The 27,700-nt window shown below is 41.0% G+C and overlaps 1 protein-coding gene across 6 annotated transcripts; it reads right to left on the minus strand.

The window, feature by feature from the left end:
• MTMR1 (myotubularin related protein 1) lies at nucleotides 1–27,584 on the minus strand. 6 transcript variants are annotated; one of them, XM_015860754.2, is made up of 17 exons: nucleotides 27,391–27,584; nucleotides 26,047–26,152; nucleotides 24,922–24,945; nucleotides 22,752–22,802; nucleotides 21,527–21,602; nucleotides 20,551–20,645; nucleotides 20,231–20,338; nucleotides 19,714–19,815; nucleotides 19,239–19,322; nucleotides 18,525–18,674; nucleotides 17,724–17,912; nucleotides 17,057–17,242; nucleotides 14,497–14,703; nucleotides 13,890–13,982; nucleotides 9,376–9,489; nucleotides 8,342–8,518; nucleotides 1–1,255 (listed from the first exon to the last, which is right to left on the minus strand). In XM_015860754.2, exons 1-17 carry the CDS (start codon nucleotides 27,516–27,518, stop codon nucleotides 1,091–1,093), a joined length of 2,055 nt encoding a protein of 684 aa, XP_015716240.1. In that variant the 5' UTR covers nucleotides 27,519–27,584; the 3' UTR covers nucleotides 1–1,090. The 6 variants fall into 6 exon arrangements, with proteins under 6 accessions (XP_015716240.1, XP_015716239.1, XP_015716242.1 ...); XM_015860753.2 differs by having other exon boundaries at nucleotides 22,749–22,802; XM_015860756.2 differs by lacking the exon at nucleotides 24,922–24,945.
• Nucleotides 27,585–27,700: the final 116 nt, after the last annotated feature.

The following is a 27,700-nucleotide window of genomic DNA, read 5'->3' on the forward strand; positions in this document are numbered from 1 at the left end:
TGTTTAAAAAACAGCCAACCGGCTTTATTTCAAGCAAACCAATTAAGCTCATATTTAAAAAACTTTGTCAAACAAAGTCATTACGAGTTAAGGTCTTCCAATGTGTTTGGGTAGGCAGGATCCGTTTTCTGAACTCAGAGCGTAAGAACCATCAGCGTACGTTGAACATCACATACACGTGTATATGAATGGACACGGCTCTGCATTTTGTGTGTACAGCTTAACATAAAACATGGCTAACAGCACGTGGAGCTATACAAACTATACAATTTACACAGCTGAGTGTCATTTCAACCCCCCAGTGCTACCATTTGCTAGAAAACATACCTGTATTCGAACAAGACCTTGATGTGATTATATCCACCCCTCGCTCAGGAGGCTGAAGCTGAACAATAAACTAAACCGTCAAAAGACTTTATTGCAACTTGTACAAAAGGCATTAAAAAAACTAAAATACGTGCTTCACCAAATATATTACATCATACGAGTCAGCATGGTGTATCTGACAAACCCAGTTTATCTTCATCCACTTTTAATGGCATATTTAGTTGAAATGCAAAACTGACTACACTGGAAAACATTACTTTAAAATCAATTTCCAAGTGCATCAATTTCCTTAAAAAAAACACAATTGCTCTACCAAAAATATATATCTATTGTATTACCGTGTGAAATACAGAGCTCCCATTCAGAAGAACGTTCTCAGTGTGCTGTGTAAGCATTGGGTCCATTTCATCCCATTCTCTCTAGCAGGCATGGTACCCTAGGCAGTGTGAGAGGCATCTTTCTGTCTGCTTGGCAGATGGATTCCCTTTTGAGGATGGTTAAATTGTTAGTTGCTCAAAACAAGGTTTAATCTCACAATTGATGATTTAAGTAGAGATGTCAAAACATGTGGGGACTGCCAACAAGACAAGACATCACATCTACTGAAGCTCTTTTTGGCCTCATCGTGGTAATATCAGACACAGTAAGGCATGTAGATCATAGCAATTACAAGCCACTCACAATCCCTGCGTGACAGGAAAACATTTTGCCCCCCTCTCTGTATTACCTGACCTGAATTGTTTCGCACAGCTTTAGTTACACATCACACAGAAGTGTGCACAGGTGTGGCTGAATGGGACGGAGATGAACCTCTGTCAGAGGAGGAGGAAAGGGACCGTGTAGCTGCTTCCCGCTGCAGATCTTCAACTTTCTTCTGAAGCTCAGTCCGGATGGCGAGCAGCTCCTTGAGGTTCTGATGGATTGGAACCTGTGGGTGAAGAAAGAAAAGGTTTACTTTGATCCATAATAACAAGTTATCTTCTCAAGTAATGCTTCCACTGTGTCCTGTGGTAACACCATGAATCCAACGGCTATGGATTTCTGTGTGTCAATATCTGGGGACAGTGTTTAGCCATATGAAAGGGAACATTCTGACAAACTGTTCCTTTCTAGCAACACACACCATTGGCAGGAAGCCTGTTCAAAACACTGTTTGCAAACCAAGTTGTTGGGATACCAAACATGCTCTGGTAAGTGTATCCCTATCCCTTACCATCACTTTCAGTTGAGCTTAAAATGCCTTCATAGAGAACTATTTTCCATGCCTGCTGGGACAGAACATACTAGGCAGAACTCACAAGGCTGGCTCCGTAGGGAGCATCTCATTACTGTTCTAACCAGGCACCTTTCCAAAAGCCTGACCCCTCCAGCACACTGGTGAGAAAAGCACAGCAGCCAAATGGATTGTGCTTGTGCTGGATCTCCTAGAGCCAGACACCGATACACCTTTTGTACATGTGGCTCACATGGGTTCTGCCTCTGCTTCTGACAGTGGCATCAAGAACACCAGAGACTTTGGCCATGGATCTGCATCAGAGTTCTGTGTGGTTGTCAGGTTCCTCCACATCATTAAAATCTGCTGAGGACAAAGGAAGACTCAAGTCATGTTGCTTTTTAAACAGCTGGATCCTTTTTTCTCAGATGAGCAGAGAGAGGCCTTCCCTTATTTCAAATGCCACAGAAAGGCCAAAAAAGTTTGCCTATTGCTTTTAATTTACCTCATCCTCCATCATCTCCAAATTGTTCACAGCTTTCGGAAAGCACAAGATGGGAAAATAAATTAACTGGGCTGGCCAGGCAACCATAGGAAGATGCAACATTGGGAAACTTGCAGATTGCTTAGGGAAAGCAAGTGACATGTCAGGCTTCTAGAACACCTTCACCCAGGAGAGCAGGGCTGACATGCACACCTGAGCAGGATGTTCTCATTCAGTGTTATGTAAAGAAAACCAGAGGGTTTCTCGCTACAAACACACAACAGAGTCACAACTCACAAGCCTTCCTCCTCACTACCCGTGCCTGCACTGCCCACACAAATTCTTTAGCCAGTGAGGCCGTAAGTCTGAATACAACAGCCTCCTTCACTAACCAAATGCAAAGCATCTCCTAGAGAAAGCCTATGTCTTTTTTTCTAAGGTGCTCTACAAAAAACCAAATACTCCTGAAAACATAACACTGAGCTCGGTTGTGAAGTTTCTCAAGATGCTGCAATATGCATTACAGATAAGACAAATAAGAGGTCTGGATGACACCAGGGCTGCCCAGAGCATTCCACTGCACAGAGCCCAGGCTCCCACAGAAGCAGCTCCATACAAATGCCTTCTGGGAACCAAAGCCACTGCAGAACGTGGCAGGCTGTGTATGTGCTCAGGGGAGGGTTGGAGTGCCTGCACTGCTCAATCCATCTGCATTCCCCTACGACTTGATTCAACAGTTCACATCTGACTTGCTGAAGTGCCGTTTTCCCCAGACTTACATCTCAAAGAACAGGACGGTGTTAGCATAAATTCTCTAAATAACAATAACAGTTTTAAAAGACGGTGCATATTTGAGTCACACAGAAAACTCTTCGATGCAAAAGCTGAATAATTATGCACTCAAAAAAACAGGGTGTCAGATTATTTTTCCAAACTTAGTTCAGCTTTCCTGTACACTTACATAGATAAACATTACAATTCTATTTTCTTTCTTGTATTCCTACTTTGTTCAGTGCAGAGTTTGATGCTACTCCACTAGAGAGCAGCTCTTCAATATTCTGTTGGTTTTTATGCAGTTTCTGACTCCACCCTTTACTTATCCTTCTGAAATTAAAATGCTCTTTTCCTAATGGGCTTCTCCATCCTTTCATCTCACAGTGAAAAACAGTGCCCTGCAGGTTTATGTTCCACAGACACCAGCATCGTTTGTGACACAGCCTAGATCACCCCAAAGAAAACTGCTCCACAGAATGAGTCAGAAGGGCTGTGCAGAACATAACGTACCATTACAGCTTAACAAGATAGCGTCTCTACCAAGAGACGAGCTGAATGCTGTCACCTTCTCCTTTTCAAGTGCTCAAGTCTAGTTCTGTCTAGCAAACAGTAATTTACTCACTAGTGATAAGGGTCCATGCTAGGGTCACATATGTGTGGGGTTGGAAAGAAGTGATACAGGCAGTCGAAGGATAGAAAATATACAAGTTCTTCCACTGTGCTGCTTTTCAGTGGTTTTGTTTTGCTCGTTTTTTTAAATAAGGAGCTGTATATTCTGCCAGATATCGTTAAGGCTGCTCCTGTAATTTCCCTTTCTTGAGAGAAATAAGCAGTTTACTTCCTTCTCATCATTCCTCCAGACTTACCCTGGGGAAAGCTGCTGCTGCCAGCACTTCCTCACACCACCTTGTGCAAGTTCTTGTAGATAAGTGACTACCCATCTACAGCTTTGCCATCTCACACCATTCTATTCCCACATGGCTCCTCTCTTAAATAAAGCTTTCTATGAAAGGTAGTGGATCCAAACATCTTCTCAATAACAGCCTAATGGTTTGCAGGAACGAAGTTCTTTGCTAAAAGGAAGAGCAGCAGGATTCTCCAAGACCAAGAAGCTCGGAGAAGACTGCTTATTAAAAGACCTTGTTATCACCTTATCTCTATAAGCGTATCCTCACACAGCACACGTCTTGCCTCCATGACAAGCTTTTATTACAGTCTTGTTAAGAAATCACATTTCTGACTTGACAGATGAATTTGTTGGCAGTCTGAGAGCAGATACTCTGCATCCTCTTTCACTGTGCCTCTCAAATCAGGAGAGGGAGCTCCAAAGATATACCCAGGTTTTGCTGCTTTACTCCATGGTAGGCTTTCAGAAAGGCATGCAACCACTCCTTTGCAGTGCCAGCTTCCCAGCCTATCACCTCAGTAATGCTGCTAGGCAACAGCAGGCCACAAGGGATGGCACCTAATCATCTGAGTTCCACACTCCAGGTAAAAGAGTTGTTTCTGCACGAGCAGGTTAGAAGATGATCAGTCAAAAACAGCACCGCCATTTACATCTAATACAGCTAGAAATACCAGCCAGGCAGGGACAACAGTGTGGACGTCAACATCCCTAAGCAGCAGAGATAAGGGACGGATCTTCAGAAAGTCTGTCCTTGCTCCAGACATTTACCAAAAAGTTGGTTCTGTCCAAGTCAGAGAATTTCTCTTGCTTCTCACTGGCATAAGCATTCTCCTTCTCTGATAAGCCCATACACGATTCTCTCACTGCAAGTGGTACTTGCAATATGTGGCATCCTCCACCCAAGCCAATAAAAACCAGCAAAACACTGTAAAATGGAGTGAGACAAGCAGAGTTCTTGACTTGGGAAGAGCTGACTGTAGGTTCCCACTGACAAATTTCATGTTACAGTATGAACTTGTTAAAACCGGTGGATGTTTATTTTCCTCATCAGCTACAGTTTCATTGCCCGTCTCATACAAAACCAGGCAGTTGCCTCTCCTACATCATACATATAAGGTGCCTACCACCAATCACGAGCTGAAAAATATTTACAGCACCACTGAAGAAACATCCTTTATTGCTCAAAACACCACTGATATGAGACCATTTCTAACTGAACTGCACACACCAAAGGCACATGTAGTGTAACTCTCACAACCCACCACTCAATACTTAGAATAAATTACTCTGCCAGGTAAGGACTTGAGGAAGGAAAGTGTTTGTGTGTTTTTTACCTTTTTCTTTATTTTAAAATATTTATAGTCGCGCAGAAGCTACAGCGACACTATACAATCTACATACTATAACACAACAACTATCTATGGACATAAGGCAATGTTATTTCCTAACAGTTCCAATCCTTCCTCTTCTCAGATTGACTACAGTTCACTTTCAGTACTGATTCTCAGGTTTTCATTTCCAAGTAACCCTTCAAGATCCTGAAGTGCTTCTGGATAACAAAATTTGTCAACACAAGGAGAGTTATGAAAGAAATTATAATAGCTACTCACTCACTGTACCGCCAAGTCTTAATTGGATATCTACCGCATATCACTGTACTAGCTCAAGGACAGTCATTCACATGAAAATTGTTCAACGGTGAATGCATTTTGTCTTGTTCAGCGAGTACACTTTATCTATTTTAGCAACAGGGAAGAAAGGCTGCAGAGGAAAATGGTTATTTTAAATTCATTGCTTTTCTCGAGACTGTCAGTATTTCCAAAAACCTGCTCTGTGCACTGCAAAGACAACAGTATCTTTCACTCAAGCTTTTTGTTCCGCTTCCTGACGAGCTGGAATTCTGACTTGCCTTTAAAACCTAGTTAACAGTACACTCACAGAAAAAGTCAATCTCAAATGATGAAAACAGCAGTTTCCTATAATACTATTTCCATGCTTACTGTAAAGGTATGCTCCCAAGAAGCCAACCAAACTCTCAGGCCTCCTGGAAAAGCAATGACTAGTAAATAGAAATTGCAAACCCTACTGTGAAGGATACACACTTGGCAAACAACTATATAGATTTACAGGCGCAGGAAACGCGACACGCTATGGACCGATGCCATTACTTGTTTAAACATACACTTCATTTAGCTTTTGACATATGAAAGATCAGAGTGACGTTTTAAGGGCTTGCTCTTCAGAACGTTAGAAACTCCCCAGATCATTTATACCATGTTTGTTTTTCCATCTCTGCACATGTTCTGATGCAGGGCTTATTACAAAATACCTTTTTTTTCCCTCTCCAATCACTACAGATTCTCTCAGAACATAAGATAAGCAGTTAGTCTGTATTTTACTTGCTATCAATCAAATGTAGAGGGCTCTACCTGCTGATGTAAGTTATATGCACAAGTCAGCCTCAGCAAACCTTGACTTGGACATGCAGAAGCGAGAAGTGATCAGGCACCGAGAGACACTTGCCTCACATCACAAGAAACTCTGTAGTAAATGCCGGCATGAAATCCAGCTCTCTGTGGCTCTCTCTCAACTACCCAATCCATTCAGCATCTCCTCTTCCTGCCATCTCCAGCTTCACTCTTCTATGCAAAAACAATAAGCTCAAAACCATGGGTTGTGGCCAGCAATGCCATGCACTTCCAGAGCCGTAGAGTGGCTTTGTCCTGCCACTAAATTATCTTGCATCAGATGCATCTGAACTTTGCAAGTATTACAAGCGATGTCAACAACATCAGCCAAGAACCCGCAGGGAAACTTGTCTGAAGGCAGGTGGAACTGCTACAGGCACCTTGGGGCCGCACTGTATGTCCTGTCCAGTACAAAGCAACACAAAGCACTCTGTAATTATGTTTTTCATTTTAACCTAAACTGTTTTTCCAGTAACACGTAGCATCTTATTTGTTCCTTAACATATGTGAATGCTGTGTTGACTGACACTGAGGTCCAGCTGACATTTAATCACTTCAATCTTTAACAAAACTAAGCCCCCATGGCAGCCGCAGGGACTGCCCACAGCAGACAGTCCTATGGCACCAGCTGGCCTGAGTTCCCTTGTCACACAGACAGTGCTCATCTGCAGTTCTGGATGAAACTCCACACACACAAAGAAAAAGGAGTGTATTTGAAAAACTCATAAGCACTCGTGAAACATTCTGTCTAGCACAGAGACCCATAAATCTATGGCTTTAGATTTATTTGCATCATTTAGGTGATGCAGATTTGTCAACTGAAGTACACTTCTGGGTACAAAGACTGAAAGAGCTCATCCTCCCCACGTCACACAGAAATACTCACTTCTCCAACCCAAGGAAAGGGCAAATAAGTAAAAACCCAGAAGGAAAAACAAAAAACCACCTATGCCTCCTCCCAGTCAATGAATTCAAATACAACAGGACTGAAATCTAATTTTCTTAGGACAAGAAGTCAATAATGATGTAACACCGCCAAACCAAAACCGAGGAACATTTCACTTCACTTAAGAATTAGAATGACCTTGTTGAAGCAGAGTTTAGCATAAAAAGGAATCCACAGAACCCACCCACATTTAACCTCAGATTTTCTGGATACCTAACAAAGGACTACATCAAGAAAACAGAGTAAAATGTGGGGCAACAGGGAAGTTCAGAGGAAATACCTCAGTGAGCAAGCAAGCAACCCACATTTCTCCAGTACCTTACAGGGTATTGCTCAGATGCTTGGATCTCTAACAGCGTACTGTCCTTGAAACACATCTTTTTAAACAGGCTCTGACTTGTGGGTGTCTAATAAATCTGAAACTCGTGTCTCTTGCTAACTGTTAGAAGATGAAAGCAGCTTTCAAACAGTCACTCAATGCAGGTAATTTATCATTAAGTCGCTTGGGGATACCTTGAAATGTTACCTTAATAAAGAGACAGAGTAACATCCTCAGATATATCACGGCTGTGAAACAAACATAACGTACACTCTCAGAATTCTGAAGATAAAACACAGCATTTTTCTGATGAGACTTAGAGATTTGTCTGAATAGGAGACATTACTTATAAGAACAAATCCTGGATGAATCCAGGAACACACTACAGGAGCGTTTAATCTTTAGCATGCCAGCCTGAAAACAGAAAGGTCAGTGAAAAAACAAATATCTGTAAGAAAGCTTAAAGAGTCCGCAAATGAGTTGGTATGTAGACAATTCCTTTAAGAAACTGCTGTTGTGTTTTATAACATAATTGCTGAGCAGCAAAACATAATCAAAGCTACACTAAACTGCACAAGAAGGTTAATGCAACAGATGCACTGGAAGTGTTGTAAAATATTACATAAGTGTTGTAAAAGTAATCTTCTGAAAGGAAAGAATGCCTATGTCACCTTTCACAATTCAGTAAAGGGATACTACTACTATATTCCACTGGTGGGCTTAATGAATACTGAACATCTTGCACTGTTTTAATATCTATCTCAAGCCTTGTTTTAGAAAAAACATCTTTCTTCCCCCCATCAGCAACAGACAAGAATACTTTTCCTGGATGAATTGGACCTTATAGAAAACAGTAATTATACCTCTGTACTTTCAGGGAAACATAAAAGTAGAACCTCGTACCTGAGGCCGCATCCTTGGGTTCCATCTGACGTAGTAGCTGACCCACAGTTCCAAATGGTTCAGACTGGCAACAGGATACAGGACGTGGTTCTCATAGTTGACATAGAAAGGATTTGTGAATTCATCTAACTGGCTGTTTATGTAGGACCACAGCGATACAGTCCTGGTGCTTAACTCCTGAATTAAAAAAAATACAGAAAAATAAGTACATGGATTGCAAAATGTTGAAACGTGAGGTTATTATCTAGCTATCAGTATCATTGTGAAAGTCACCTGACTGTAATTACACTGTCCTGTATTAGCTGACTGTAATTACACCTGCTGATGACTAAACCGGCTTAAAACTCCAGCAAAACATTGAAACCTTGTTCCCTTCCAAGGCTAAATGAGAAGGGAGATTCAGGTATAACATTTTCAAAGACACCGAGTTCTAGTTGAGGAAGAGAAAGCTGTCTTGGTTGTAACTTACTGCAACGTCTGTAGCTCCTTAAATCTACAATTATATGTTGACCACTTCAAAACGATTTAAAAATAAGTTAGCCTTGAAAAGAAAAATCAAGGTTTCAAAACGTGAATCTCAATTACATTCATCTTGTGATTTTACACCCCTACAATGAGGTTAAGCATGTGCTTCTGCTACCTCTATGTCTCAAAACTGCATTTCTTTATTGAGAACTGCATACGACTAATTTATTAAGAAAGATGTTGGGAAAGCCTGCATTTGCTGAGAATATGTTATTCAGCTCCACCTTGTGGTGTCTGTGTGCAACTTTTTCCTCTACGGAAGCAGAGACAAACCTGAAATAAACAGATCTAACTGCCAAGGTGTTGCTACTGGCTCTAACGCAAACGTGAAGTGCCACAAACAAAAAAGCATTCATGATGTATTCCATGGAATTACATGTCCGTCATGCCCTCAAAGACTACACAGCAGTTGTATCCAAAAACACAGCTTAAGTTTTTTTGGGCCGTATGTCCTAAGCACTTCCACACAAAGCCAACAAATTAGGATGCGTATGTCATCAATCATTTACCTCTTTTAGCCTTTCCTTTTCACAGTTGCATAAGAAAGTCCCAAACAGACAGCTATAAAGGTGATCCAGAATGGTGATCAAAAATAACTCGTTGAATTCAAAGGCTGCAGGAAACTTAAATAAAAACAACAAAAAAGGTAAAAAGATTTTAAGCTGTATTTTAAGCAGCAGGAAAGGAAGAAACAAATAAGAAATAGCCAAAACACTTAGATAAGATTTTTTTTCCCCTCTTATTTAGTGATTATTTTCAGGAAAAGTAAGAGGTTTCCTTAACTTCCATTGCAATAATACACTTCACCTACATGCTTCTTCATAGTCTTCTGAGACAAACCTTACATTCATCATGCAAGTACACAGGGTTGCAAGCACAGAAATGTTAGCTAGTGTGAAACTGGTGACACAAAGCAATTCATTGTGAGGAGCCCTATCTAACAGAATAAGCTTTATTCCTCTATGATGCTTAAGAGCTTCAGTTCTAACATGCAGTGAGGTGGATAATAAACACAGATATATTTTAAATGTTTCTTATACTTTTTACCCAAGTTATGCCATTTTTCTTCATCTCACCCCTTAAGTTTAGCATTGGCTACATACAGTGATCTTTTAATCCCTCTTCTTTCTATATTAGAAAGTAAATTCTGGATATCCACACTGAAAGAAGCGTTATTCCTCTGATACCACCACACATTACATTCAAAAGCAGAGGTTACCTGACGCACTCTAGAATAAACACATGGAAAATCTGAAAGCACACAGATTACTCAGAATGCATCTTAATCCGTAGTACTTCAAAAATCAGATGGGAAGAAATCAATATAGAAGTGTATGGGCTGCTATCTATTCAGATGGAAAACGTCCTTCAATCATATTCATGATAGGACTACATATGGCAACTGCTTCATGTGTCAAAATAACTTTTCCATCAGAATGAGAAGGTTTAAAACACAGATACGGAATGATGAACATTTAAGAGAATAAACAAACTTTAATGACTCGAAGAAAATGTTATAAGCAGCATTTCCCCCCTTGCCATGAGAACGAGCATCTTAGGAGACACATTTTTAGGACAAATGAAAACATTTCTTCATTTCCACCAAAGGAGTGAATATCTGCAGAAGTCTAGAATGTAATACTGCAGATTTACCACCAGGAATTTCCTCCTCTATGTAAAATTCTCAAGTCAGAATTTCATAGAATCATAGAATCACAAGGTTGGAAAGGACCTACAAGATGATCTAGTCCATCCACCCTCCCTTTACCTACAGAAAAAACACTAAACCATATCTCCTAGCTCCCTGTCCAGATGCCTCTTGATCACTGCCAGGGATGGCGACTCCACCACCTCCCTGGGCAGCCATTCCAGTACCTGACCACACTGAAGTTCCTTCTTATGTCCAGTCTAAACCTCATCTGATACAACTTGTGGCCATTTCCTCAGGTCCTGTTTGTTGCCTGGCAGAAGAGGCCAAGACCCTCCTCGTCGCAACCTCCCTTCGGGAAGTTATAGAGTGCAAAGACGTGAAGAAAGCAGCAGCCTGGGTTCAGTTGTGTGCCACTAAGCAATACCATTGCCTTGGCACCACTTTGAGAGAGACTTTAAAAAGAAAAGGGCAAGTGTAACTGGTAGGAATAACCTAGCAGTCATGGCTGGGGATGGAGCAGCTGATCCAGAAACTCCTCTTCAGTGTCACCTGTGGTTTGTGACATGATATTCATGATGAAAGTAAGGAGTTGAATAACATGCAACAGTTGTGCTTGTATTTAAACCAGAAAGATCTATGCTTTAAGCAATATTATTTTAAAAGAAGATTGTTCTTGCAGTGTTTGACTTAAAACCTCCTCCTTCTAAGGCTTCTCAAGCTAAGACATACCAGCTTTCACTTGAAAGTTCTGAGTAAGGAAATCACCAATATCATGACTTACAGAATAAATGGAGCCTCTTTCCTTCTGACCCTGTTATGGATAAGGTACTGTACTGTTCAACAGTGTGCAGTGCTCACAGTAGAGCTTCCTATATAAACCAGCAGTTTGCTTTCCATCACCAAGCCATTTTTTTTAAAGTAAAACAAAAAGGATATTAAGAAAGATGTAAGATAAGATGATCAAATTCTTTTTTTCCATCGAGTGCAGAAGTTATCGCTAATGCCCTCACTTTTAGGAACTCATGCTCAAACTCTACTACAGTACAACAATATTAACAACACAGCTATCATTTAAACAAAAACTAGGAGTGTAACCTGCTAAGCAGGTCATCTGGAACTAGCCAGGGGAGAGCCAGCACCACTTGGATCTCAATCTCCCACACCCGGCCCAGTGCAGCAAGCACATACATAACACAAAGATAACAGGCAAAGGATCAAAACAATGTTTGGAAGGAACTTTGAAGACAAAGCCTCTCCTAAAGGAGCTTTCCTTAACCAAAAGCTCTTAATGAGCCTTGTCACATTAGCGTTCTGTGATGGCTCCGTCTGCGCTAATCAGATGGATGCCGACATGGCCGCTATTCCGACCTAGCGAAGCATATTCAAAATTCCATACATCAGTGGTTGTGCTCCAACTAATTTATTAATAAGTGATAGCACTTTATTGAAACGCCGTCTTGAAATACAAGAGTTGCACTGTTGGAGCTGATGTTTCAAGACTGCAGAGCTTCTGTTATCGCTGCTGAAAAATCACTGACCTAAAAATTCTTTCCTCTGTAGTTCCAAGCCCATTAGTGTCTGTTTGAAGATTCAGGTGGAAAAATTCCCCAAATGAAAATTTACTTCCTGTCAAACCCACTAATTGAGAGAGAACATATGGGTCATTAAAATCTCCCACTTGATGCTTCTGGAGGGTTTGTTGTTCGTTTTTCTCATAAAGGAGGTATTTAAGAGAAGAATTCTGTTGCTTAAAACGTCTGATGATGCCAAGTGATATCTGACTCAAAGAGATGCAAAACAAACGTGTTTTTTTCATTTCATAATCGATAAACCAATTCTGTATCATGGCAACACTCAAAGTTTAAACATTTTACTGAACGGTGCTTACTATTGCAGAATTGAACTGACCCAGGTTAACTGAGCAGGGTATCATAAACGGTATTACTGAAATCAATGCAAAATGAACCTCCAGAAACTGGTGGCATCCAATAATGAACACAATACACCTTTTTAATCAACCTGAAATGTACCTTTTCCCCTATGAGGGAACCATGTGTTAAAGGTAGGAATGTAATAATTGAATTGCATTACTACCTGACAATTTTGCAGGTGTTTTTCATTTTCATCAGGTAACGTGGCCATTCCAACTTGAAATCTGCTTCTTGAAATCATTAGAATTTACAGACAGCAGTGGGAAATCAACTTATTTTTTCAATCTGCTCTCAATGTACTTCTCTCAAACTCCCTAACACTGTATCTGTTGTCATGAAGCCTGTAAAAATCTGGGAAAATATCGGGCTGTCAAAAACTAAGTTTCATTGTCTGAAACTGTCCAGAGGTCTGTATCCCAGCTCAAGTTAAAGAATCTCATGCTATATTAAGCTGCATGTTTTGAGAATGAAATGCTTAGAGCACAGAAGTAAATTTGCTTGCTTAGAGCCCACGCCCAAGCACGAGCCTGAATGCACATCCCCTCCCAGTCGCCGATTCTTATTTGAGCTTTGGAACACGTCACACATGTTTGCCACAGATTCAGAAGCAAGAAACTTAAAACTGTGTTATAAGTAAGCGAGCTACACAAGGATGAAATAGAATTCTGCTTCTCCCAGGTGTATGCCAAGGCAACCGCAATCTTCACACACATTCTCTAGATGCTAAAGTCAACTAAAAACCAGTGGCCCAGAACTTTTAAAGAACGATGTTTCCTATTTTGTTGTACTGTAACTTCAATTACTTTCCAGCATCACTGCTGTTTGAATTTCCCAACAGTATTTGGATCCATGTTTTGAACAGATGTGGTATTGGCTAAATGTTCCATAGCTCCGCTATTATTGTTTTTATCTCAACAAGAGGCAACTGAACTGTTAATAGCAAGAAACGGGAGGCAGACAGGGAGAAAACAAAAACAGAAGAGGCTGCTCTTAATTACGGATCTCCCCAGAGGGCTTCTGTTGTTACCAGGTGTTTAGAAATCTCTCTCTTTACTATTGTATTAGCCTTCCCTTGAGAGAAGGGCAGAATTCCACATTTATTTTTCTCCAGCCATAATAAACAGCACATTAATGCTGAAATACAGATACACAGAAAGTCTTCAAGGAACTCTGAACAAGGGCCCAGTACTGCAGCGGGAAGCTTTCCTAATGCATGTAGGACAACTGTTTCAAATACACACTTTAGAAAGCATGATGCAAGATTTTTGAGCACCACGTTCACTAGAACAACACTGAGGTGTTCTGGGAGCGCTCACATTGTGTGGAACCAGACCTTTATCTTCCTCGCCTCAAAACAATTCACACACTACGCAAACTTCAGTACAATGTATTTAACCAAGACAGCACAAAGACCTCAAAAATATATTCCTAGACACCTTACCTGCTTTGTCATTTGCCAAACACAGTCAATGAACTGAAGGAAAATGGGAGATCTGTCTGCATCCGCATGATCATCACCTCCGTGTCCTACTCGCTGAAAGACAGAATGAGGTTTTCACTCCTGCCCAGTGTATTTACAGCATTGTTTAAAGACAATACATTACAAAGATGAACAAGACAAGCAAATTTTCCACAACACCAACCTATATTTTTCAACTGCTAAAAACACACCCCAGTATTCACTTATTGACATGCTGCTGTTGTTTAGCAAAGCTCTCTCAGTTGTTTCATCCATCTTCAAAGTGTAGCTGCTTATGGGATCAGACTGGTAGGTTCAACTAAACTGAATCAGTGATGAAGCTCCCATGTCCACATGCTTAAGTATGTATCACTTCTCCTGAAACACTCTAAAGTTAGATGCCAAAAATGTCACTATATTATGCTTTAAAAAAAAATAATACAATCATGGTATTATGCCCTAATTTCCTGCTAGCCCTTCAGTCAAATGAATACTGCAGAAACTAAAGAGCAAAGTGATGTGAGAAAGCACACTATACAAAATTAAAGGGCTGAAGGTGACAAATAACATATGAACGCTTTCACCTTACCATTGCAAATCGGTGTCCAAAACTTATCCATTCCTTTTCTATAAGGATTTCAAAGCCCTTGATAGTTCTGTAATAGCTGTCCAGCATAAGCATAGCTAGTGCAGTAAGCTGTGCTGTTCGATCCCAGCCATCGCTGCAATGTACCACCACAGAAGTTTTACCAGATTCAATTTTATCTGCAATTCTTACTGCTCCGGCAAGAAGCATCTTAAATAAATAAAAACAAACATATTAAATGTGAATCAAAACTCCACCAAAAGGTATGATTCTATACTTTTAAACACCACATACTTGAAATTCGCAGATTAATTACGTAGTTATCTGGACAACACTGCGTTAAATCAGAGACTTTCCAACAGCAAGATGTATACAGCTGGAGGGACAAAAGCCAGTCCTCAAGCATATAGAATATATGTGAATACAGACAAAAGCCCTGTAATCTACCCCAAAGACAAAGGGTACAACAAGATCAGAGTTCATCTTCACAGGAAAGAATCACTCCTGTCTTCCACAGCTTTCAGTTCTCAACTGCTAGCACTACAGGAAGGGACTGGGCTACTACACTAGGCTGATCTCAATCAAAACACAACCCAAACAAAACCAGGGACTGCTGGCTGGGAGCCTACCCTGATCTGCTGATGCATGAAGCACACAGCATGAGAAACACAAGCCATGAATAAGGCCATGAATAACCTGGACTCAGAAGCACGCTGGGGGAACAAAGGACAGAGATGGCAGAGAACTGAAATTCACTCGTGTGAACCTGCTGTTTCTGTCTCCCACATAAAACATTCTCTTAGCTCTCTCAGACTGCTCTCTAGTTGTTTTGTTTTTTTAATACTTGAATAATCTCTCTCCTCTGGAGGTCTGCCCTAAAACATGAAACTGATAAATACGTGGGGAAGAAAAGCACCAGAATAGGACCTCAGAAAAATTCCTCTCTCTGCATTCCAATGTGAGAAAACAGAAAGTTGCTAAACACTTGCATTCTTCCCCTCCCAAGCATGTAACATGTCTTCTGGGAAGGAGGAAAGCTGTGCTCAATGCAGAAATGCACAAGACCAGTCTTCAAAGCAATTGCAAGACCATGCTGCATAGACAATCATCACCAACTGCATCTTTTATGGAAAAGGAAATATCACAAAGCACTACAAAAGCTTGTACAAGAGAAGAAAGCTTGCAAGAAAACAAGTTAACTGCCATTTACTTCAATTATGAAGCTGTGGAGTTACTCAAAGATTTTGGTCTTCAATGAAAGCAGGAAAATTATCTGTAAAATATACAGGTATGCAACAGTTTGCTCTGTGCTACCCTTACATAATATAGGTGGTAAAGCTGTGGATCTGTTAATTGTTACAAGTCAAATGAAACTGGAAAGGAAGGTAAGCACCACACTTACTGCAGCAATGACAGCTTTTAGGTAATCAGTTGCAATTTACACTGCTCACACTTTAACACTAAGTACTGTATAAGGGACAAAGTCATGTAGACTACAGTGTATGTACCAAATCTTCTAAGTAATATAAGTAAAGTTTCAAACTGCTATACTGTCATCTGTGAAATGATGGTATCACAGTTCATTTCTGATACTGTGCAAGCCCAGAAACGCCCACTGAAATCACTAACAATGAAAGGTGATCAGTGCATAAAAATCCACTTTTAAAACTTGATGATTATATTTAAGGTCAGGCTGGTTATTAAAAAAAAAAACAACAAAACAACAAAAAAAACTTTCCAGATACTCAAGATTCCCAAATCCCCTTGAAATAGACAACTTCAAATGAACACTGCTCCCAAAAGAACATTATGTTTGTTTAAATCTTGTGTAATAATGTAAGCATTTGCTCCCTCTACTGATTTTCCTGCAGCAGATAGTGCTTGCTATCTACTGAATAAGTCTAACTGATTAATTCAAAGCATGTTTGGCGTGAGTGACATTTGAGGCAATTGCTAATAAGACAAATTCCACTCCACCCATCCTCATAACAAACAGAGGAGTGAATATGATAATGAAATAACCTATTCTAAAAGCATTGCAGAGGTTAATGAATCAGACTGTAAAACTGTGATTTATTTTAATATTGCATTAACTAATAGAGCAGATTATTGCTCAGTGCAACACAGACTGTAAACAGCCCAGGAAAATGTAGGTGTCCAACACATGAACACCAACACTGCACTGAAGGATGAGAAAAGCCTGCTGCATTTACAGTGAAGTCCTCTTGGCACCAATTCAAACACAATCTGAAGTTCCCAGGGCAGTTTTCCAAGAAGAAGGGATAACCCTGGACTGCACACAAACATTTTCTCTCAAGAAAATAAAACCTTGTCCAACACCAAATATGATACTGAGGTATAAGGAGTTAACTCATTACCTACCAAGACATAGAGCCAGAAATGTAAAGTTACCAAGGTATGGATCTACTTCAGCTAAAATGCTAGGTTATTTTAAAAAAATAACACTGATTAAAGGCCCTAGGCATTATTTTAATAAGGTTTTCAGAAATGCAAGTAAATAACACAATTTTAAAACTATTTTTTCATGTTGAAAAAATTTTACCCTTATATATTCCAGCCAATGTGTGGAGTCCACGTTTGATAACCACCGAGTCTCATCAATAGTAGGGTAAACTATTTCTTTAAGCTTACGCAAGGATTCTCTCATTACATGTATATTATGAATTTCCAGGAAGACCAACTCTGCGTTTGGGTAGGCACTTTCACTCTCATATCCTCCACCTTTTGCCTGTCATAAAAGAAAAGCAAAAACAAAGAAAAGAACACATACAGGACTTCAGTATAAGGCTGAAAGAGTTGTTTCAGTTTGAGTTCAGGATTTTTTTTGAGAAAAAGGACAATTCTAGCACTATTAAAAACACCTTCTTGGTTTTGTTTTCTCCAAGAAGGGCTAGGAGTAGATTTTTTAGACTGAAGAAATCCTGTATTGTAGTGAGCTACATTTGATAATACAGCTATGTGCTTTCCTCTTGTTACTATTGAAATCTTCGTCCTTCTGCTGGTGATACTGAATTATTTCTCAGGAACGTGCTCATCACGCTGCCTTCAACTCCAAAATACACCAAACAACTCACTTCCCATGCTATGAATAGAGATCCCTGTTTGAATTTATTTTCACATCAAATTCCCTGTATCATCATCTCTTGCTCAATTTTCAGCCCTGTGGAATGAAGAGTGAACCATCACTGCTGTTCACAGTACCAACCTACCTTGTTCGTATCTGCGACACTATTTTGTCTGGCATCAAAGATGATAAGTTTATGTGACTGAGCATTGGCATCCATAATTGTCTGCAAATATTTTTCATCCTCTTTACAATGCTTATCATTCGGGCCTACCAACGGCTGGCTGCATCGTGTTATTGTTGCTTGGCTCTCCGGATGAATCCAGGATAACACCTGGGATAAAGCAAAATTATTTCATCTTACTGTACTAATATAAAAGCAGCAAGCCAGAGTACAATTAGACAACCACTGCCTACATGGCAAAGGAGGTTCATATTGGACATTAAGAAAAATTTCCTGACTGTGACAGCAGCCAAACACCAGAACAGGTTTCCATGTGGAAGTCTAAGGACCCGTTACAGCACTTTGCTAAGCAGACCTACAGCATGAACACTGTCACCCCTTCATGCATTTAAAAGGACTTTCTCACTACCTACAACATGAATCTGTTCTCAAGAAAACTGCTGTGACTGTAACACATTCCATACTAAATCAGAACACAAGTTAATATGTGAATTAGCACCAAACAATACTCCAAGCCTAGAAGCATTAACTCCAAACAAAAATGTATTACACAGCACAATAACCAAACAATTAAGACTCACATCTGAGCTGCTTTCTTCAGTTCTAAACTCATGAGGCCTGATTCTTCTTTCTTTGCCCCCTTTTCAGAAAGGAAGTGGGCCAACTGATGTTAAATAAAAGCACCCAGAAGAACTCTGATCATTTCTTACTAGCTAGAAAATATACAAAGCACTTCTAGTTCCTTGCACAAGTTTTACTTACTGGAACTCTGCCTTTTGCTCTGAACGCTGCCACTTTTGAGAGGTCATCATCCTTTACGCTGGTTGGCACAACAAGAACAGCAGGATACGTATCACAAAGCTCATAGGTGCTGTTAATTTTTGATATTTTCCAACTCTCATTGGGCAAGCCCTGGAAGAAAGCAAAATATTTGTTCTATTTTTCAGGCTAGATCTATACTTATCTGGGTTCTGTGATGAACATTTTGATATATTACACTTAAAAAAGTATGCCCACATTTTTATCTTAAATAAGCCATAAGTTTTAGGTCTATAAATTTTATTCTAAGTTAATACAATGAAAGACTTTCTTGCTGACTATCTTTAAAACTGCTATGCAAAACAACCATTTCAACAGACTGCACGCTCAGGTAAAAAGTGATCATGCAATGAAATAATAATGTTGCAACTGGGAAACTAGATTTGCTGTGACAAACTGAGGTTACTCCTTTGTTTAATCCCGCTTATTCAAAAGCAAATCTTTACAGAGCCTGTATTTTCTTAAAAGAGCACTTGGAAAATGTAGATTCAGGAACATGTTAGCACAAATCAGTTTGCTCAAGAAGCTGTTGTGACCATCATCTTTAGCAGGTAGTCAACATTCTCAAAGTCAGACCGCTTGTTTTTATGATCATAGTGTGAGACTGAAATAGTCTCTGTAGGCAGCCAGAGCTGAAAACTTTCCTATGCAACTTACCTGCCTCTTGTATTCTGACAACGGATCATATACTTTCCAACCATTAACAGGAAACTTTTCTTTATAGCTGAATGCAAAAAGAGGCTAAAGATAACAAAGCAGAAGTATAAATTATTATCTGAGGGGCTGTAAGTACAATAAGCTCCAAAACACAGAATCCTATTTCAAATGTCACATTTCTAGAACTCTTTAACAGCAGGTACAAACTTTTCAGACAAGAATGGACAACATTTTGCTAGAAAGTAAGTTAAAGACAGTTCTTGCTTTCAGTACGTGCCATGTAATTAATAAAATCAAGAAAGGAAAGAGGATGTTGCGTATTGTTTTACAAATGCAAAAAGGAGACAAAAGCATCATAGTAGCCTGCCTGCTCTGTAACATATTCTATAAATCAATACTTCAGTGTTTGTTGCCCAGCACTTCCAATTTCCCCACCTACAGACCCAGATACTTTTCTCTGCACCTTAAGACGTACCAGTCCATTAGAAACGGGAAACGCACGCGTTACAAGGTTTTCAAATATCTCCAATCTGTTCTGCTCTTCCTGTTTATAGGCAAGCCGCAAATTTCGCATGTCCTGTCAAAAATAAAGTCACATTATTTTATCCCATGGTAAATTTAAAACAGAGAACAGTGGTTATAAGACATACTACAGAAGGAAGGCATTTAAGTGATGCTCAGTCACTGACATCATTTGACCCACATCAGAATGGGGTTTCATAACTGTTTGTACTGGATGACTACAGTTGTTGCAGTATCTAGCAACTCTAATGGCAACAGCCATTCTTCCTTTCAATTCACTCTTAAGACAAAAGGCAGAAGTGCTGAAGACTTCACAAGTATCACAAGAGGAACTGAAAGGTGTTATCTAAACGAAGCAATGTTCAAATACAGGGAACTGAGCGGACAGAAAGCACACGAACGCCGATTCCTCTCACTATAAAACAAAACGAAAGTAGTTCTAAAATGAATGTATCTGTACCATGTCATACCTTGCAAACTATTTCTATACCACATGAGTTGTCTCCATGGCTTTGTACTCCAATTTTTTCAACTCTACTTATCACTCCAAGAGGAACGTCGACAACAAAAGGAGGATCCTGAAATTTGTATACAGAGCAAATGAATTTTGTTACATCAGGATTGGAACGCAATCTTGTATCATTCATGTGTTTCATTAGGATCAACTACAATTCCCATTCAATAGACCACTGCGGAACATCACTGTTAACTTACTACAAATCTGTCACTTTCTTAAAACTACTTCAGAAACACTTCAACCTGAAAGAAAATGCAGATAGAGAACTCTTACCCTTTCAACACTTTTGATATACATTCTGAAGTCCGTCACTGTCAGTGTACCGCTGACTGCTCCCATAAATGGACAGATGTACATAACGTCTTTAGCTGGAAAACAGACCAATTGAAGCTCTGTTTTACTATTATAGACATTTATTCCACAAAAATCTCTTTCAGTTAAAGAAAAGCAAGATTTTTGCTGTTGCATAATAAAGTAAGAGTCAGATACTCGAACCATAAGAAAGAGGAAAGCATGTTCTACAAATGCTACCCAGGACTGAGAGAGCTGTCCTTAACCAGGAAAAGAATTCCTCGCTGCTTCTCAGCACCTACTCACAGCCAGGACTGAGCTCAGCGAGTGTGTGTGGTAGGCAGGTAACAAAGCCTGGCATCCTGCTGCTACGCTGAGCTGCAGGCAGATCCAGTCCCTGCCCTGTGATGTAAGGTACCCCAACTCACCTCCAAGAGAGAGCATGCAAACAGTAGTTATAGTCATTGAGAAGTATGAGACTGATTTCAAGGTTACGTGTCTTCATGTATGCTTTTATTTGAAAGACTGCATCCTGAATCCTAGGTAAGTACTGTACTACTAATGCAGAGCTTGCCATCATAGGCCAAAGTGAAATAAATCTTATGTAGAACTGGAAATGAAGTTTCATGGAAATTTCTGTTCTTTGCTACCACAAATTAAAACATTTCAATCTAAGAAGCATTCTCAGCAACTCCAAACACAACCTGTGTTCCTGATATGGAATGAAGTCATCCTTGAAGTGAATGATGTAGCTAAATGGACAAAGTCACCTTCTGATCGCTCTTACTAGTTTACATTTGGTTTTAGAAGACAAAGAAAAGAAATCCACACCACATCTCCTAATCCAAAATGGCAAGACATTAAAAGAACAAAACTCAAAAATAGAATGTTATTTCCCTTTGAGTAAACAAACTAGTGGATTAATAGTATTCAGTGTAGTACTTGGTAGTGCGCTTACCAATAACTTTGATTGATTCGCCAGGAAAAAGCGGAGCCTCTTCCATCTGTGCTAGTTTGTTTCCATCCCGCAGCGCCTGGCAGAAACCCAAAACTATGAGTAAATCTCACTTTCCATCTGCACTGCATCGATATATTTTGATGAAAAGTGCTTTAACTACTCGATTACTGGAACACAAATAGTGCATCTTTTTTTCATAAGGCACAACTGTATTAAACAGGACTGTATTAAAAGAGGCAAGATGCGGTGCTATAAATATCACACAGACATACGTTAGTCATATATTAGTAACACAGCATTTATGCAACAATTAGTTTCACGTGCTGGCTACATATAGCATAGGATAGTATGAACAATACCAGCCCAAATTTGCAGCTATTCATTTGTTAGTCTTTTGCTAAAAGAAGCTGTTATTTTCTAATAGCAGTCAGAAACATCCTGACATGCTCTTTTATGGAAGAGGTCCATTATGGGAGTTGTGGGTCAGGAAAGTCAGATTAAGAACAAAGTAAAAATGAAATATAGAAGAATAGTTAGTGATTGTAAAACAAGGGCTAGTTTACAAATTGTCCTGAAGGTAAGTGGTTTCATTGCTGAATGACACAAGACTGACCCTCTGGGTCCTTTGTTGGTGGCTAAGATTTACTACAAATTTCAATGAACAACACAGTGGTTTGCGGGACTTTAAGGGGCCATGTGAGAAAAGGAGCTCTTTCAACATGATGAGACATTAAGGTTTCAGTTTCGTACATCTTGAATGCGATTAAACATAATGGACTACTTCACAATGAAGAAATGTCTTCCCTTGTAGCTCTGATCCACACAAAAATAATTGATAGGACTGGCCTGTCTCCAAACTAAACCATAAAACTACTGCAAGCCTGTATTAAGTAACTTCTAAAAATGTTTAAATTGATGTTGGGTTTTCATTTTCTTTATTACTACCAGATTTTTATATGTAGCATCCAATCACAAGGAAGATAACATGCAGACAAGGAGCCAACACTCACAAACTCAGAGGACACTGTGCTGTCAGATGGGGCCTTAAGTGCAACAGTTGGACCACATGCCATCAGGTGCAGACCCTACCTAGCACATAACCAAACACACTAAACACTTTCTACAAATCCTCTAAAAATGAGAAATACGAGGTCTCAATGTACTGCACTAGCGTAAGCTACCAGGCTACACAGTTAATGAATGAAAGAGGAGTAAAACTTGCCACCTGATCAGCTTCTGCTTCAGAATGATAGCCATTGTGTCCATCCTGAATCTCCTGCATTGCATGAGGCAGCAGTAGGGCAAGAGAAAAGTAACAGGAAAAATCATGCACACAACAGGTGAAAGGACAGAACCTTTTCTAGTTAACCCCCTATTTTCTATCCTTAAAGAGACAGCATATACTTTAACCCCAGCTTTGATCTCCAGAGCTCCCCACTCCTGGCACTAACCTCCCTCCTGGGGCTACCCATTGAATGTTATTTGGCACAACACAGAATTCAAAGCTTACCATCTTTTTCACTTAAGAGACTGGGCTGGTACACAAAAAAGGAAAGTATGTACTGTCTTTTTAAGACGAGCAACTTCATAGTGAAGAAAATGAATTCAAGGTAGGCCACATGCTTATCAACAGAAGAAATTGAGTACAGCCAGCAATAGTACCATTAGGACAAAAGTCATGCGGTCTTCCAAGGAAAAAATAGTTCAAATACAATTATTCAGTCAATTTTAGAAGCATGATACTGTATAAGCCACGTTTTAATTCACTTTCAGTTTCACGGTTTCACATTTATCCCACAACTTCTGCATTGCTATGAAGGTGACTCAGTAACTTTAAAGTTGCAATTACTCTTCAGAGCAAAATAATGCAAATGAGTCACTTTTTTTTTAAACATATTTGTATATACATTTCATATCATAATGGCAGCCAACCCTGAAGACTTATTAAATCTCTTTAATAAACTTCATGTCCCTACACACTCCAGGTAGCAGCACAGACATCACCGGGTCAAATGAAGTATCTGCTTTGACACGTTCAGCCCCAACTGTTCTTCCGTGTTCTTTCAGCACTAAGTAGAGACAAGCTGTGTCTGTGATATTCCAGTACTCCCAGCCCACGTGCAAACGTCGCTTGGAAGACTATAAACCCAGACTCAGTCTACATTTACAACTGTTTGCCAAAGTCAATTGTGTCTTTTATGGTATTTCTACAGAGCTCCCCAAAAAGAGGAATCGCCTTCAAATAATTTGGACTCTACAAGGGCTCAAAATGTTTTCCCTAGTAAAAAAACCAAACAACTTTCAAATTATAAGTAAAGAATTGCTGGTATCTAAGCATTGACTGAATTCTAGTAACTGGAAATTGCTTGCATTCCAACCAAACAAACTCTGCTTCCGAAATTAAAGCACACATAGAGAACCCTGAGAGAAAACTATGGAAAGGACCAGCAGAGCACACCAACAGAATGGAAAGCAATGAAGGACAGAGAAGCACAGCAGACCACTCTGAGATCAAAGCCCTTACAAAGGGCTAAGAAAAAAACGATGGCAAACGGTCCATTTCTGTTACTCATCCCACGTCAATTATTTCAAGAGCCTTCTATTAAAAACAAACAAAAAAAAAGAATCAAGTTGTGAACGTTGACTAAACACATCATTTTCAACATGTAAACAAGAGATAAGAAAGGCATCATTCAGACTTCTTTTCTTGATGCGAGACCGAACAAGAGCTCTTTGTTTGAATCGAAGTGTTAGACACATTTCATGAACAATGTCAGAACGCTGTCCAGATCATTTCTCACTCTATACATGCTACTGAGAGGGACAAAACAATGAAGAATAGGCAAGACCTACAAAATTGCCATTAAAAAGATGCAGGGCGATGCACCGGCATCCAACTTCCAACCCAGCCTCCCGTTCTACAACAGGACTGAGGTAATTAAAGTAGCACATGTACGAAAGCAAGAATGAACGTGAATCTTGTTCCATTCAACAGGCTGGACAAAGATGCAATGCTTTCATCCACTAACACTCTTTAATGCAGACACTGCGTTAGAGGTGCTCACACAGTACTCAGCAGTCAGAAGCACGTAAGCCTCAGCTGCAAGCTTTGTCAAAATACATACGGTAACACTGAAGTTAGTATTGCCCATTTGTAATGTAATTTAAATACACTGCTTTCTCACACATTAACTTTTATTGCTCATGGAAACATAGTAACGGATATGAAGCACTTCTATGGCAAAGAAGCTGTTGCATTGCATAGAAACATGGCCTGAGAGATCATAAAAACCATCAACGAAGTAAAGAAGAACGCTTGACACACCAAGATGTCACACAGCACAAAGGACAAACAGGCAGGAGGCCGTTTTACTACTTGCCACAGGTAACCTTACCCGAATATCAGGCCTCCTGTACACCTGTTAGTTAAAATATAACATGTTATCCAACAAAATGCACAGCTTTGATTCATTAAAGGTATTACAGCATTTGTCAGATTTTCAAGAGAACTCTACTTCCAAGCATGTTCATTACAGCTGAACTTAAAAGCAGAACAAAACAACCCTATGTACATATAGCAGCTCCTACTTGCAGAATTAATCTGCTGTTAAAGTATTCTAGCCACTTCCATTTAGTGCTGAAACAAATGCCACATTCTTTTGAAAAAAATTACTTATTTTACTTATTATTTTAGTAAATCACTCTTTTATTCAATGCTACTGTGACAAGGGAATAGCAAGCCCAGTAATTCTCTGAGGTAAAAATAAGAAGCCTGTGGTAACAATGATGAAATACAACCCCCAGATCTTCTGGATTCTAATGGCAAAACACAGACGGCTGCAGCTCTTCACTGGAATCACACAGAATCAAAGAATAGCCCGGGTTGGAAGGAACCTCAAGGGTCACAAATCTCCACCCCCTACCGCCCCCCCACCACAGGCAGAGCCACCAACATTTAACAGTAGACCAGGCTGCTCAGAGCCCCATCCAACCCGGCCTTCAACACCCCCAGGGATGGGGCATCCACAGCCTCTCTGGGCAGCCTGTGACAGCACCTCACTGCTCTCACATTCAACTCATTTCTGAAGGCAGTCATTATTTTTTGTTCCTTTGTTTCTAAGAAAGAGAGATAAACGCACCTAACTAGGCCTCAAAAGACTTAGTCCTCTTAAGTAATAACCAAGGTGAATATGCAACAGAGAATGAAGCTACTCAGAATAGAAAGGCAGTAAGGAGTGCCTTACAACAAAGGCAGAGGAATACCATGTAACTCAAGAGATAAACTGAGCACTGAGCTGACACACCTGCATTTTATCTGTACATTTCATTGTCACTACTCTAACTATGGAGGAAAACACAGATCACATTCAAAAGATTCCTATGCACAAATGAGACGCTTCTAGTTGTTAAATACTCTGAGATCACTGAAGTACTTACCAGCTGACACTCAAAGCAGCAAGGTCTTTCCTGACTGCTCACTCTTATCCAACACAAATGAACACACTGCTCAGGATACTTACCCGGTAGTCTCTGGACACACCTTCCGAAGGGACAGACCCAGAGATCTGACTGGAAATGGTAGCAGCTATCAGCTGTTTGCACCATTCAACATGCGACCCTGTAGGGCTACAGAAACAGAATACTTAATGTCGTTTAACGATCAATATCATACAATCAAAAAGGACAGTACAGTGGAAAGGCAATACAGGAGTGGAACAGCAAAAGGACTAGGGCAGATAGAAGGGAAAAGTGCTCACCCATCTCCAAAGACCTCAGCTCACAGGAAGAGCTACAGGGGAAGGATCTCTAACCGGAGATCCCTACCCAGTGGCAGTGAGCCCTTAAATGAGGTCTAAGGGAGGTGCAGCCAGGCTCCAGTTGGTCACCCAGCAGAACTGCCTTCCCCTGTGCTCCCAGGGCTGACCCAGTCCTTTCCCTAGGTGCTCAATCAGTGGTTCAGGCCATGATTCAACAGTTACCATACGCATTCAAAATATATATTGAGAATAACACGGCACAGCGGTACAAAACAAGGCCATAAGTGAGTGTTAACACTATACAAATCAGGTTTCTCTGGGGGCAGAACACAATTATTTCAATGTACAAAGGAGGTAAAAGAATTTTACTGGATCTTCACAGAGATGTAGAGCTGTCAGTGTGCCAAATGCATGCTTATGGTCACAGAATCACAGAATTACCCGGGTTGGAAGGGACCTCAAGGATCATGTAGTTCCAACCCCCCTGCCTGGCAGGGCCACCAAACATACACCTTTACTAGATCAGGTTGCCCAGGGCCCCGTCCAACCTGGCCTTGAACACCTCCAAGGACGGGGCATCCACAACCTCCCTGGGCAAACTAATAGTCCTCGGAGCTGCTCTGGGTTAAGGCTTTTTCAGCAGAGCCCTCTGCCTGCCCCCAGCACCTGCCCACCCACCGAGCCGTGCAGCCCGAGGTGAAACACTCGTGTTTGCGCCTCCGAGAAGCAGCCAACAGAACAGCCGGCTGCAACAGGAAAACCGCCTCAGGAGAGATAAGAAGCTCCGTAGGTTCCCCATAACCCCAGCCAAAATCCTGCAGGCAGCCCCAGCCTTACCGCACGGATGACGCTAATCGCGAGAAGCACACGACCGCAGGCAGGAAACTTTGACAGAGGAAAATCCGCCGTTTGTTAAAGCGGCGGGACAAAAATAAAGGCGCAGATTTGAAGCACCGGCTGAGCCCCGCTCCCACACGGCCGCCCCGGCTGCAGGAGGGCCCGGAGGCCTCAGCCATATGCGGAGGGCAGCGCAGTGCAGTGCAGCGCAGCGCAGGCCGCCGTGCCGGAGCCCAGCGGCGCATAGCGGAGCCGTGCCGTCCCGCTCACCTGTCCAGCGTCTCGCTGCTGGCCTGCCGCGAACCGGCCCCCGCAGCCGCTCCCGCCGCCGTCCTGGCGGCCCTCCGGCTCACAACGCCGCTCTCCGCCGCCGGCCCGGCCGCCGCCGCCCGCTCCATGTTTCCAGCCGCCGGCGGGACGCCCCGCGCCGCCACGATGGCGGCCTCCCGCCCGGCACGGCCCGGCCCTGCCGCCTCAGCCCGGGACCCGGCGGCGGCCCAGAGCTGTCACCTGGCGGCCGGCCTTACCCACAGGCCTCCGCGGCGCCGGGAGGGGCGGCGCCGGGTGGGAGCGGGGCAGG

Source organism: Coturnix japonica, chromosome 4 (assembly GCF_001577835.2).
Source record: "Coturnix japonica isolate 7356 chromosome 4, Coturnix japonica 2.1, whole genome shotgun sequence".
NCBI lineage: Eukaryota > Metazoa > Chordata > Aves > Galliformes > Phasianidae > Coturnix > Coturnix japonica.